This window comes from Theobroma cacao, chromosome 2, assembly GCF_053813885.1.
Source record: "Theobroma cacao isolate CCN51 chromosome 2, ASM5381388v1, whole genome shotgun sequence".
Lineage (NCBI taxonomy): Eukaryota > Viridiplantae > Streptophyta > Magnoliopsida > Malvales > Malvaceae > Theobroma > Theobroma cacao.
Genome location: NC_142640.1, coordinates 6,440,711 through 6,455,863, shown reverse-complemented (window position 1 = coordinate 6,455,863; position 15,153 = coordinate 6,440,711). Strand labels below are relative to the sequence as shown.

Here is a 15,153-nt window from a genome sequence, read left to right as displayed (position 1 = left end):
CCTCCATGCCTATAAATACAGCCTCACACCTTCACTCACAACACACACCAAAGCTTTTCTTTTCTTAGGCTTTCTCAATTAATTTTCTCTGCCTCCTTTCTTTTCTTAAGCTTTCTTTGCCTCCTCTCTTTTCTAGCTGGGTTTTCACTTTTCTGCTGTTCCTGTCATCCCTTAATAGTTTGTGCAAACTATAAGAAAATGTTTGTTGAATCCTGAAGAATAACCGTTACAGTCATTTTGCACCGAGTTTTATACTCCGAATGGACGAAAATTATCCTTAAAGGACAGTGATATCACGCGTCAAATCAATTATTATTTTTACTTGTTTTCTTTTTCCTTTGTTGCTAATTTTTCTAACAGATATGATGTATGTTTTCCTTTGATCCTGACTTGGAAAATAAACAAAAGGCCGAAGAATAGGGCTATATTGTACATCGACGTGCTGAAAGGAGGACAGTCTAGTGTGGGGCTTCCTGTCACACAGTTTGCTTCAATTGTAAGAGATTTAGGGTCATCTCTGTTCACATGGAGCCACCTAATGCTATGCCATCAGGCCATTTTGATCCGTTTCTACGGACCAATGATTGAATGGTTGTGTGTATGGATCTTGTGTTAGGGATGAAGATGTCAACAAATGTTTGTTTTTTAACTCTTTTATATATATATATGTTAGTTGTCTTCTATTACGATCTGTGTGTAATCCGCAAGACCTATAGCTTTCTTGATAGGTTAAGGAAGACATAAACATGTGACAGTGTAAACCTTCCTTTCATTTTCATGTTTAAGGTATACAAATATGCTCCATCTCCATCAAAAATTTACCTGCAAAAGCACACGCTCGGTTCCGGAACCGACAATTAATTATGGATTTAAGATCTCTATATTTGGAGATGAAAAAGAACATTCTTGTATATATGACAATATATAAATTAATATCTAAGGATTTCTGCTATGAACTTTCACCTATTACAGCATATGTAAAATATGTATATATTTGTTAACGTTCACCAGCAGAATACGTGAAGTGTATGATCAAACTGTTACTTTTCCTACAGGTATGATAACGAAGCAACCCTGGGCAAATTCTTGGTGGTTAGGATCCTAGTCCACAAATATCACAGAGGGGTCGCAGCAGCAGTCATCCAAGAGACAGCAACAACACAAAGCTGCAAGGCTGCAAAATGATAAACAAGAAAAAGAACAACCATATCAGATTCCATGCTCCCAACAGGATTTTCCAGGTCTGGATGGGAAGAATGATTGCCTAACAGGACATGGTTTGAGATAAACTAGGAAACATAAGAAATTCTGGGAAAAGCTAGCTAGGCGGCCAAACAAGATTACATTTAAGGAATAAAAATTGAAAAAGTATATCTTGTATTATATGAATTTCAAATGTAAATTTATACTGAGGTCTAAACTGGTCCATGTTTTATGAAAAAACAGAAGAGTACAGAGCACATACAATCCCTCAAGAAAACTTGGTTCTCTCTTGGGTGGTGGTGGTTCTGCATAATACTGAGGAGGTGCCATTACTGGAGGTGGCACTTGATAACTACCTGCACCGTATTTTATACACCGATGAAGTGATAATTAAGCAAAAAATGGGTATAAATTCAACAAATATTCAAAATGGTTGTCCAAGAATATAAAAATTAAGAAGTTAACACTCAAAACTCAAAAACACTGGTGAAAGAAAACAAGATTTCCATGATGATTTAAGAATTCAGGAGATGCAATGATTTGATACCTGGAGGAGGATAGGAATAGCCGTACTTGTAGTCAGTCATACTGGCTAAACAACAGAGAAAGAGTGGAATGGAGGAGAAGAATTTGTAGGTTTGGGATTGAGGGCGGCAGGCATGCATGCATGTGCATTTATAAATGGCTAAAAAGGAGCAAAGGATGGAGGAGAATATATTGTGTGGAAAGGAAAAGAAAGATCCGGAAACAAGGTGCAAAGTGAAAACTAGTTAATAAAAGTGTAGACCTTCACATAGACAGCGAGTGTAAAGTATAAACCCAACTTTTAAGACTATTATTATGCTCTGTCTCGAGCATTAGTGTTCTTATCTGGTCGGCTGATTCTCCAGGAATAAAATACTACTTCTACTAGACTACTACTACTACAAAGGCATGGCCAAAAGCAGTTCATGCTTTATTTTGCACTTTGTCTCCTTTCGAAGTTTCCTGGAAGAAGGTTTTTCACATTTACTCAGATTCCTGCAGCTCCTTGCTTCCATAAACCAATATTCCTTGCACACCATACTGGCTTTGTATTCGCTTGTTTGACCTTTAAAGGCTCACTCCATTAGCTTACTTGAATGATAAGATGATATTTTAACTTGCACATTTTTTATTGTATATTGTTTTTACCATAAATCCGTTGCATGTGGATGATTTAATAAGTAAATGTCATAATTATAATACTGAAATAATAAATTTGTAAATTATAAGTCGATCACCATCTAATTAGTTAACATTACAAGAAAATGAAATAATGTAAATGTAAATTAAAAAAAAAAGTTATATTTTCCATGAAAAACACTAAAATAAAGTGCATATTGAAAAGTTACAAGGTTTGAAACCTAAGTAATTAGGAAATGTTAATCATTAATCTAAAGGAAAATTTTACTAATATTTATTTGAATTACTACTCGACTTTAATAAAGTGTATATTCTAAAAAATTTTGATTGATTAGTAAGAAAAAACTTACAACATATGGTAAAATTTCGTAGCTTATTATTAGATCATAATTGATTTTTTAAGTAAAATGTTGATTGCCTATCACTGTATTTTTAATTAATTATTATCTTTCTATGGATTATTTAATGATATACATAATTTATCAAATCTATTAAATCCTCTTTAATTGTATGACATCTTAAATATTATGTTTCCTTCTTTTGTTAAATTATTTTAATGAACTTATTCCAAAATCAATTTATTGACTATTTTTATATTTTATGGTATCTAAAATGCATTTAAATTTATTATCATAAGAATTAAGATAAATAACATCATGTATCACCTAAATTTCATAATAACACCATTTACTATTTTTTTAAAGAGCATATAATATGAAAATTTTAATTGTATTGATAACTTCTCATGTGTAGGGGAACATACATACAAATGATACTTTAAAGTCATATTTTAGTTGCTTTTGTCTTTTATAGAATCAAAATCAAAGCTAAATAATCACTCAAATTCAATAAAGAAAGGATATCAGATAATAAGAAAATAAATATTCACAAATATAAAAATAGGAAGAAAAACAAATTCCTTATCTAATTCAATTAGAATATGTCAAACGATTTCAATCCATTTTATTACTTGTTATATATTAAATAATTTACATTCAATATTACGACTTTAGACATGGGATATTCATTCAATGTGAAGTCCAAGTATTTGTTAACGTCCTATCAGAGTAGGAAAAATGTTCAAAGTAAGGCATTAATTATATTGGTAAAATATCAAAAATTAAATAAATCATATTTAATTTCTTATTAGAAAAATAAAAAAATATTCTACTTTATTATTTTTATTACTCATATTTATTGTTACTTATTATATGAAACATTTAAAAAAAATTGAAGTGTACCTTTGACCGTACATAAGCATTGTCTCAATTATGCTCTCATCACCTAGCAAATAATTCCGTGCTTGCATTATTCTTTAATATCTTTTTCTGCTTGTCTCTTTCTTCCTTTATCCTAATTCCATTTATTTTATTTCTTCTTCTTCTTCTTCTTCGTGTTTGAGTCTGCTTGGCACTCCTGAAATGATTCAATTCTATTGACTGACAACTAACTCACTATGTATCCAAAGAGAATCCTGTTCTACTTCCCTTTCATTGCATATCTTTTTACTTATTTCTAATAATTAAAACTTTCAAAATTCCTATATTGAATTATTGAAAGGCATCCATACTTATAATTTCTCGAAATTAATATATTTTCTATGTTCCAATGATGTTAATAATGCGTAATTTGATTATTCAAGCTTTAATAATAATAATAATAATAACAATTGCAAGTTAATAGGCAAAAGTTTGAAGCATGTACTTTCTAGTATTAGAAAAGTTTAATAAATGTTAATTTAATGATTTCTTATCACTACTTAGTTAATAATTCTCACCGTTAATCTAGTTTTGAGAAAAAGCAACGGAAGAAAGGAAATCATCCGAATTATACTGTTTGGGTCGGGCGGAACCCGGTCTCCCTTCATTTTTTTTTTTTTTTGCAACTTTTAACTCGCTCAGCCCAATAACGTATAAAACTATTTCGTAATTGCCCTCCAGCAAGCTGGCTAATGGGCCTACAGATGCAATTGCATACTTGTACGAGGTCATCAGTTGGTCCTGTCATTTTTTTTTTGGGTATATTAGAGTATTGAGCGGGCCATAAATACCTATATGATAATATGGAATCTCGAATTTTTATTATTTTTATTTCATTTTCATTCTATTCCATTTGAACAAAACTAAATTACAAAAGATGGTCAATATATTTTAATTTCTGTATTAATTTTTTAAAAAATATTTTACCGATATACAACCTTATTCACTTTTTCTTATTTAAATGTATTTATTAACCTCAATAACCATCGTGTAATTCCAAATCTCTTAATTATTGGGCAAGAGATTTTTCATGATATAAGAACCTAATTTGAGTAAGGGAATTTATACAATTATAAAAGAGTTAGAAATTTTTTTTAGAGGTGTCATAATTAAAATAATGATAATTAAAAAAGTTAATATTTAAATTATACAAGAAAATTTTTTTATCTTGTCTTATAGTATTTAAATATTAATATATAAATTATTTTTAGATAAATCTACTTTGATTTAGAATTTTTGATCTCGTTTCTTACAAAATTACAAAAAAATTAATGGATTCATTAACACCATTAATTAGGTAAAATTCTAACCTAAATAATATAACAAGTAAAAATTTTTGACATTTTAGTGAATAAGTGATGTCATGTGACACCACTTGAATGTATATAAATTCATCCATACAAAAGACAATTATCATTCAAAAAGCAGTTAACGGTTTACTCAAAATCCTTCCTAACTGCCTAAAAAAAAAACTCACAACTTACTACCCCTAACCAAATACTCGAGCAATGATCAGTTCGAAATAAAAGTCGTGGCCGCCTGATCTTACAAATGAATAACACAACCACAACCACATTACTATATATTCCTAGTTCCATAGAAACAAGCCATTTCCTTGCAAAAATGGCTCCGTCATATGCAAAATCAATAGTCCCTGCAAGCTGTCAGGTGTCAGTTCATCAAAAAATGGGTCACTCGCATATGACCATCTTAAATCCCTACCTTGAAAATCTCAAACTAAAACCAGCAAAGAGATATCATAAAACGCCAGCCACCAGAGACCACAGCGCAAAAACCCACCACCACACGGCCACGAACACCCCCACAACCCGAAAAACAAAAAGAACAATCACCCATCAAACATCGCATGCAACCTTACTTAATCAAGTCCAAGAAGCAGTAAATGCTTTTGCCACAACATAAAGCAAAAGTAATTGAAAAAAAATTATTCAAAGTTGGACCTTTTTCACTTGTAATCAATGCATCTTTCTTACTCTTTATTTTGTAAAACGAATAATTTTAAGTAAAAAAATCAGTCTTAATTAATTTGCAAAAAACAAGAAAATATTAAACCAAGGATTGGGTAGACGGCTAATCAAAGATTCAACCTTATTTATCCCATGGAAGAGGAAGTACGATGCACCCCTTCAACTCTTTTTTCTCCTACTTTATTATGTTTCACAAATTGGGAAAGTGTCTACTGTCTTTGGTTACTTTTTTGGACCATAATACATAAATGTGGCAGGGAAAAGAAGTACCCAAAATAAAGTGATAAAAGCCATCCAAAATTGTCACCTATAGATTATATCTAATCTAAGGGAACATGTTTGCGTCCACTATTATTGTCTAATATATATATTTCAAAGAAAAAAAAGAAAAGTCCAATCCCCACCTAAACCAAGCTAATAAACTTTTATTTATTAAGAAATTAGTATGCTCAAATAAGAATATTAGTGAAGCGGGCGCATCTTAAGTCAAAATCCAATATAACGTACCGCATACTCTGGCGCCACGGCATATCAAGGCAATGTCAGCAAACAGGGACAAGTCCCAGCTTAGTGTAGAGCTGGTGATCTAATTGGGATAAGAAAGGACTTTCTCTCCCATGCCGTATGCTTCAATTCAAAGAAATTAGCGGTCGTGGGGTCATTCCGTCTTATTATTACATAATTGCCGCGTGTTTGGTCACTCAAAAAATTGCACACCTGTGAGTGGAATTTTTGCTACTTTTGCAGCCTACTCTATGTATGAACGTTGAACAGGGAGTATTAGTCTCTTTCATGCTTTCCTTATCAGGTTCTTTGGAGTTTTGTTGGATGACTATTACAGGTAACTAACCCTTCCCACTCCTCAATCGAAGACAATGGCAGTGCAAAAAAAAAAAAGGACAGAAAAACGATGGGGGGTTTTCAAAGGTGTTAAATATCAACACTTTTGATGGTTCCATTTCTGTTTGTTTAAATTGGGTTCTTTTGGTGTGAACTCAAGGTTTGGATTACACTTGGCTTAGACGGAGACAATTCTCTTCAATTATTTTTGAATTACAATAAACAGTTGCCCTGACCAATAATCTGCTATAATTTTTGAAGATTGCTTCTCCAAAAAGGCATAGCTAAAGCTTCTACTACTTTATGACAGAATACTGCTTTCCCTACTCTCTCTCCGTGAATAACATGATGGATTTTCTCAATGCGCAACTTGTATGAGGAAGGACAGTGCTTAGATTCTGAACTTTCAGATATCATCCTTTATTTAGGTTAGCTTACCTAATAGGCTACAAGGCCATCCAGGGAAAAGGAGATTGTTATCAAATCAGCTCGAATATTTGATTTTTTCATCTTGCTAAAGCATCCACTTAGGCAAAGGAGACAGAGACAAAAGTTACATATTCCTTTACCAAAAAGTCAATGAACCTCCACGGCCGCTATTAACACGAGAAAGTGGGAAAAGGGAAGTTCATCACGCACCCACCACCGATTCACCATGGAAAAAAGGTGTTGAAGATTCTGGGAGGGTAAAGAAACGAGGACGGGAACAACTGCTGCTGCTGCTTAAAATCCTTAGATCTATAAAACCAGTTGTAAACGTAGCAAGCAGCCAATTTTGAATAACGGACATTTGTAACCCTTCCCAAAACGAAATCCGTAACCTCTTTTACACAACTTCAAAGGTGACGGGATTAGACAAACTTCCGGCACAAAAACAAACTATAAAGGATTGGAGTGTGTTTAATTGCAAACAAGACCGAATTACCATATGAATTTATTTTCAATTCTCATTGCTTTAACCAGCAATTTTTAATCGCAACCACCAATCCACATGTCAAGCTGAGTTCGGATGCTTTGGAACTGACATAACTTATTCTAATTGCATCAAATTCATCATTTAAAAGCCCAAAAAAGTAATCCAATTCCAGGGGAACCTTCAACAGCTAAACGATGCAAAAAAATATTCACAAACTCGAGTGTATAAACAAATTATATAGCATCAAAAACACAATAATATAAGTGCCAAAATTTTAAAATTATACTTAACTTGATATAGTAATAGTAATAATTAGAACTCATAAATACATTACAAATTCATTCATTCATTCATAATTAAACTGAACCTTGTGAAACTTTATTTACCATTTTACCCTCGGTACCGGCCCTCATTTCACCACTAACTGCCACGCCAACGCCTTGATACTGAGGTTGCACAACACCCCCCGGCGCAGTATAATACACCTGCCTATCGTACGCTCCCAAGTGTGCGTATGCCATATCTGTCACCCCTCCTCCGCTTGGTGGCCTCACCACTTGCTGCGAGACCGCTGATATCGGCGGGTGTTGTGTCGGCGGAGGTTGCGCCACCATGTTGTAAACCGGTTGCTCCCGGTAGACTTCGGGTGGCATTCTCTGTACGTTGGCGTAGTAGCCTTGGCCGGCTTGTCCGGTCACCGGTCGAACCATTTGTGACGCTGCCGCTGCAGGTGCTGGAGCTGCGTGGTAGACTGTGGCTGGAGCCGGTCCTGGTGCTGAGATCATGTAAACCTGATGTTCCGATGGCGGTGGTGGGCCTGGGGTGGTCGTTACAGTTGCCGGGTAACCTCCGGCTGAAATCTGTTTATCCGGCCAGAATCCAGCTGTGACCGGATGCTGTTGTAAAGTTACCGGTAAATTCACCGGCGGCGCTTTTTCAGGTAACTTCTGGGCGTAGTATTCCCCTGTATAAGGCAAAGAAGCAGCTTCTTCAGTCTTTTTTCTATACATAGCAAGCTGTTCTTGATCCCGAATTTGAAGCCTCTGCAATTCTTGTAACTGCCTCTGAATTTCAACCGGATTCAAAACATGATCCGACCCGACGACTTCCGGTACCGGAGGCGGTGGCGTAGCCACTGGTTCGGCCACGGGATCGCGGATTTTCACCGGCGGAGGTGGAGCCATCCCCTTTTCAAGTCCAAACAAGAAATCCACATTGTTTGGTGGAATCGCAGCGTTTTTTTCGGCTCCCGGAGTTGGGCCGGAATTTAAAGCCTCCACGAAACGGTCCCGTTCCGATTTCGCCCCTTCGCACCCGAAATTTGCGGAGCCAATCGCCGTAAATATGAACAGCCGCATCCTCGCTGGCTTAGCCGAAGCTCGATAAAGGCGATCGTACTCGTGCATCATGTGCTCGAGATCATCATCGTTAGTAACGGAAATCAGGGCGTCCAGGTCTTCGCCCGGGAGCTGGTACTTGAAGGAAACGTCAGCGTCGCCGGCGCCGCCGCAGCAGAGACCGGAAAGCTTGGAGATCATGGAGGAGAATTTGATGTTGCGTTCAACGGCTAGGATCTTGGTCTCTCCGCCGATGTACGCTAGCTGGTTGTCGTGAGGGCGAGGGTGGATCTTGCCGCCATAGCTGCACATGAACTTGGCCTTGTAATTTTGTGCATGTTGCGGTTGGTCTTCCCATGGTGGCGGGTTTTCAAAGTCGATTTCTCGGGATCGTGGCGAAGAGTCGCCGGAGTCCGGATATGAGTTATAAGAGTAATTCTCCATTTTTCTGAGCTTAAAAAATAATGAAAACTTTACAGAGAGCTCGGAGACAAGGGTGCATATGGTTTAGAGAGAGCCCATGAGGAACGGAGAAGACTAAAACCTTCTGACGTTTGCTAGGGGATATTTGGAAGCGAAAGAGGGTGGGATATCGTGGCCAACAAGTTTATGGAACTTGTGTGTTGTGACAAGTTGGTGTGATCGAGTTAGGGTAGGATCGGGACAGGTGGTTAAGTGAGAGCAGGATAGGATGGAAAGGAGGGTGAGGCAGGTGGTGGACGGTGAAGTGGGCTCAGTGGGGGTAAGCAAGACTTTGAGGGAATTGTGGTGGGACCGAAGGCCGGGTGCATTGATTGAGAGAGAAGGGATAAGAGAGTGATGTGTTGACTGGGATTGGACAATGAGCACTCCCTCACATAACACACACAACCCTCTTATTAGTCTTAGCTTTCTCTCTCTGTCTCTCTGGCAGTGGCGCTATGAAGCTGCCAAGTGCCACGTGCGGCACAAACACTTCACCAGGGCCAATAGGCAATAGGATTCTGTAGTTCTGAACTACACCCTCGCGCGTCCCACCATTTTTCCACATATACGTTTCTATTCATGTATTTGTGTCTTATTTGAAAAAACTTCATTTATATTTTTTGTAGTTTTAATTTTTTTTAATTAATCATATGTGAATAAATATTATTCTCAAAATAATAGTATACATATACTTAATAGTTCAAAGCTTGTCGTTTGAACAGTTTTCACACTTTTCATAATTTAGTGAATAAAAGATACTTGATTTGCTAAAATAAAATGCCATAAAAATAATTTCAAAAAATATTAATACAATCTCTTATCATATAGAATGAGTTGAGAATGATTATTTCTTTAAAAAAATCAAAATAATAAAACAAGCATCCCACCTGAAACGAGGTAAGAGTGGAATGGTTACTCTATTCAACAACTCGTGTCATACCAGTATTAGACTTTTTCCATAAGCAAAGAGGTGACACAATGGCCACATTATCACATAACAGGGATGTGATTTGCGATGGGCTGGGTTTAAATTGAAGGGGATAAATTACGGAAATTGGTTAAATATAACGTGATTTACGCGTCACGGCCTCATGGGAGAGGATGGCCCGCGTGCATAGCGTGGGAAAAGCGAAAAAGTGTTGATATCGCCCAGCACCTGGTGCGATTATCGTGAGATCTTTTGCCTTCCTCAATTGCTAAAATGCACTCTTTGTTTTCCATATTTAAAACGCCGATTTTATTGATAAAATCAATCAGGATGGAATTCACCCTAGTTTCTTGTTTTTAAAGAATTATATGGATATCATAGTACTATCCAAATCATGCCTTTTAATTTAATACTAATGAAAGGTTACCCCACACACAAATTAATTTACATAAATTTTCTTCCCACAAAAGATGAAAAGTTTCAATTAATTACTACTAACTTGCAATATGTTAATTAAACTGTTGAAATTGAAGCAAGGCACATGCCTAATGCCTTTGGTCATTATCCTTGAGCATGTTCTCACAGCAATGACAATGAGTAAGACTTTTACTGCAATCAATGTCACCCTTTTTCACCAAATGGTGTGCACAAGAAAAAATGAAAATGTGCAGTCTCTAAAGTCAGACACATCCAAAGGCGATCTGTGGGCTAAAGCATATCCAACTCATGGCTGTAATCATTTCCGGACTTGGGCGATAATCATTCGTTTCTGGAGGAAAACATGGGAGGGTCATGAATCGTGAAGTTATAATATTTAGGGATAATAATAGATGCCCTTTTTATAAAGATATTTATGAATATTGGATTTGATTATATAAAATTAAGATATTTTATAATCGAATTTGAGTAGTAATTTTATTATCTATTTCAATTTCGGATAAGATTTTGATACTACCCTTTGAGTATTCAATATCCAAACTCGATTTTATATATTTTTTTATTTTATATAATCAAAAATAAATTTATATTATTAATTAAATTAATTTATTAAATTATAATTATTAATTAACTTGTAATATCTTTTAATATATATACTCTCTATATTGTATTAATTTATAAAAAATATAATTATTATTATATATTTTTTAATATATATACTTTAAATATATAAACATATTTACTTTTTATTTTGTATTAACGTTACAAAAATTATAACTTATAAAATTATTAATTATAATATATATATTTTTATTTATATAAACTTATAAAATATATACTTAAAAGAAATTATGAGATTAGAATAGTTTTGTAACCTAACTATTTTTTTTAATTTTATGTAATTAAAAACAAATTTATATAGCTAATTAAACTTGTAATGTTGTTTAAGTTGTTGTTTGAATATTTATTTTTATTATTTAAATTTAAATTTTATTATTTGTTTGTTTTTATAAATTTAATTTTTAGTGAATTATATAGAATATGGACGAAAATATTATTATACATAAATATTGATACGGATTTAGATTCGACGACTTAGATATCTATGAAAAATATTTTAATAATTTTTTTACATAATTGAATTTTTAAATGTATTAGGGTTATTATCAAGTAATGGGCATATATTAGAGTTTGAATTAAAAAAGTAAATTTAAAAAATATTTAAATAATTATAAAATTCAGATATCTCATCTACTAATTGAGTTTGAGTTTAAGTACTTACAAATTAACGAAAATCTTATCGGTTGACATATGTAGTAACCTCTACTTCAACAGCTACGTATAGCAATGGGTTAAAACAAAAACAAAAGAAAAAGACATGCAGTGATAGCAGCAATCGCGGAAGTGTGCTGACTAGAGTTATCAAAATGGAAGAACTGTATGTATAAGTGATTTTTGGAATATAATCAAAAGAAATTCATTACTTGAAATATGTTTCAATTCGTTACTTTTTATTTAAAATTAAATGAATGAATCATAATATAGTGACAAAGTTCATCTTGATTCTTTTATCAAAATATTCTCACTTCATGATTTTATATAAAAATAAATTGCGTTGACCAGTTTAAAAATAAGCATGTTAAAGTGATGGGTATCCATTTATAAGTGGCTTCACACGTGGTAGCCAGTTTGCTGCTATTTTAGTTGGGTTGCGGCTATTCCAGTCAAGGTGCGAAAAAATAGGCAGCTTTTAACAAGTATTGCTATATAGAAGTTGCAATCTACTATGTTTCCATTTACGATAAATTGAAATTTAGTGTAAGTTGTTCCATGGGAGATTCCAATACATATGTGTTTTGCAGGATCATTGGAAAATGTAAAATATCAACGGGGAACAGCCGGGACAGATGTGTTATTAACTGGAATCCCTTGGAGACAACTAGATTTTCTTCATGTGCTGTCCTCAAAATAACCCACAATTTTCAAGAAAAAAAAGTTCGACCATAGACAGACAGTTATCCAATATAAAATAAAAAAGTGAACTGTTTGACTGCTTTAGAGCTGTGATGCGAGAAACCTCAACTGCCACCAACTGTTTTAGGGGATTTTAATAGTATTCTTTGTGATGCTGTGAATTTTCTCCAGCTTTTTTGCCTCTGATTCCTTTTGAACTGTTGATGTTGGCCGAGACTGACGAGTGATGAAATGAATTCTATATTAAAGAAGCAAATTTATGTCTCAAGTTCCCCACAGGCACCGTAGCGAGCACCGACACAGTTCAAGTTTGTTCTGCAACATTGCTGGCAGTAATGACTCCCAGAACAACTAGGTTTCTATTCCCATGTTTTCATTTTTCCGATTTTTCCCATGCTTATATATCATTAATTATTAAAAAAAGTAAAATAAGAAGGACTATAAATGCAAAATTTAAACATCAGCACCGGATGGGGAAAACAAGTCTTCTCTATTGGACTTGGGTTATGGGTTGTACTTGCTTGGGCAAGTTTAATGGGTTAGCTTTAGCTAGCTGGGACCTAACTATGGCTATTAGTTTTAGTGTGACTCCGGGCCTAACCTAGCCCACCGCTCCCAGCAAGTCATTCTAATAGGACCAATTACCACTTGATGGACACAAATGTCTATCATCACTTAATTTTCTTCTTACAAAGTAAGGTAATCACATTTTATTAATAATGGATATTTATGTTAAAAAAAATAAACAAATATACGTGAAAATAACTTCATTTATAGTTAATTATCTAATTATTCATAAAAATGCAGAACAAGATAGTACTTCAGAAGCTAGGGAATTCATCTAAGGCTGTCTTCCCACTTGGTTTTGATCAGTGCTTCTACGTATGGAATAGAATCCCCTCAAGTCTCAACCTAAAATCATGCTTATGAACATACATATTATTCTGTTTCCTTTTTCCACATTCAAAAGAGACATTTGACTTTTTGTGCTGGAAATTGGAACGTGTGCTTTATTTCTCACCAAGGTGATACCCGGCAATGCCATATAGTATTGCCACCCAAACACGGCAAACATAAGAGTGGACAAATGTTCAACAACTCTTTCAATGATTTAAAGTTAGTAAACACATGAAAACTTATATCTATCAAGTCTAGTATTATTTTCTTTAGTTTTCTTCTCCTGCTATTAGATACGGTCCCATCATTCCTTATTTCTCCAGGCCCTGTCCCCTGCGCAACACTCGAAAGAAAGGTTCCATTTATATCTTCCAAAAATTCCCAACTCCCAACCTACCATTTATCCACTCAAACAATTTTGCAACCTCAGCATTGTGCAGTACTGCCACTTTGCGTACTGCAAGCCTGCGACTTTTTTCTACCCGATGAGCGTGGTTCATGCACCCAGCCCTTTATTCCTAATTTCTAACCCAATAATTAGAATATTTTGATTATGGGCTTGAGTCGTTAAAAAAGTGGCTCGAGCCGTGTTTGCTGGGTTGGACCAATTACTTTTAGTTTTTCATCCTTAATTTCGTCATGGTACGTGGACCCCAAACACCATAAAAGGACTTTTAATTTGTCGGCATCTTTCTCCCTCTTCAAATAATTACCAAGTGTATAAACTAATTTAATTCTCCAATACTTAATTAATTGAATCACAAAATACATATATGTGTATTAAATTCACATTTTAACGTACAAAGATAATTTAAGAAATTCATATCATATATTACAGTAAAATATTTATAAACCAAATATGATAATATTATCTCCCAAAAATTTAATAAATTATTTTTCATATATATTAAATATTATAATATTATCTTTCTAATAATTATTTTTTCAAAAATCAAGCTCCATTAGAATATTAAAATGATAAAGCACCAAACACCACTTTCATGTTTTCTAAACGCATAATGTACCTAGCCCATTGTGTCGTGGTTCGCAAAACTAGTTAGAACAGCAACACAAACCAGTGTCACACACCTCCCAAGGTTATAAATTGATCTAGGGTTAATATTAATTGGGGGCCCATCGACAACTAATGGGTCTAAGACACACCATGCCACTAATCTCACAAGACTATGGGCTGCGCGCAGCGAAGACTATATACAGAGCACAACTTCAAAGAAGTACTCAAATAAGATAATTTGTTTGGGATAGAATTTTCGTGTATAGTCATTTATCTATTTATTTTATTTACATTAAAACTTTAAGTTGGTCGTAAAATATTTATATATTTTAATTTTTGTTACCTACTTTAGTAAAACTAGTCCATTACGAAAACCTATTATAAATAGGATCTTAAGGCTTTAAGAATATGCATAGAATCTATTGCCCCAATAATAATTAGAACTGATAGGATTCAAGTAATTTTAGACGTTAGGCTATTAGCTTAGAATTTAAGTATTTATTTTTCTTTTGAGAATAATATATTTTTTTCCCTCTAAATCATTTTTTTCAAGTTTTGTTGATATTGCTTCGCTTTTTAAGTTCTAAGCTTGTGACACGAATAACTAAGCTAAAGAAGGCTGTGTTTTGAAGAATTTTTGGTCAATAAGAGAATTATGCCTATGAAAAATTAAAATTTAAGAGAATTTTTGGGTAAATAATGTGTTAACATTTCTTTTATTAAAATTTA

The 15,153-nt window shown here is 34.1% G+C and overlaps 1 protein-coding gene and 1 long non-coding RNA gene across 2 annotated transcripts; both read right to left on the bottom strand.

The window, feature by feature from the left end:
* Positions 1-883: 883 nt before the first annotated feature.
* Positions 884-1,879, bottom strand: LOC18608163 (uncharacterized). Its single transcript, XR_001926450.2, has 3 exons — positions 1,751-1,879; positions 1,466-1,559; positions 884-1,174 (listed from the first exon to the last, which is right to left on the bottom strand). It is a non-coding gene; the product is annotated as an uncharacterized LOC18608163 (long non-coding RNA).
* Positions 1,880-7,630: 5,751 nt separating this feature from the next.
* On the bottom strand, positions 7,631-9,326 carry LOC18608162 (Octicosapeptide/Phox/Bem1p family protein). The gene has a single exon (XM_007042705.3). The coding sequence runs from the start codon at positions 9,149-9,151 to the stop codon at positions 7,727-7,729; it is 1,425 nt and encodes a 474-aa protein (XP_007042767.2). The 5' UTR covers positions 9,152-9,326; the 3' UTR covers positions 7,631-7,726.
* Positions 9,327-15,153: the final 5,827 nt, after the last annotated feature.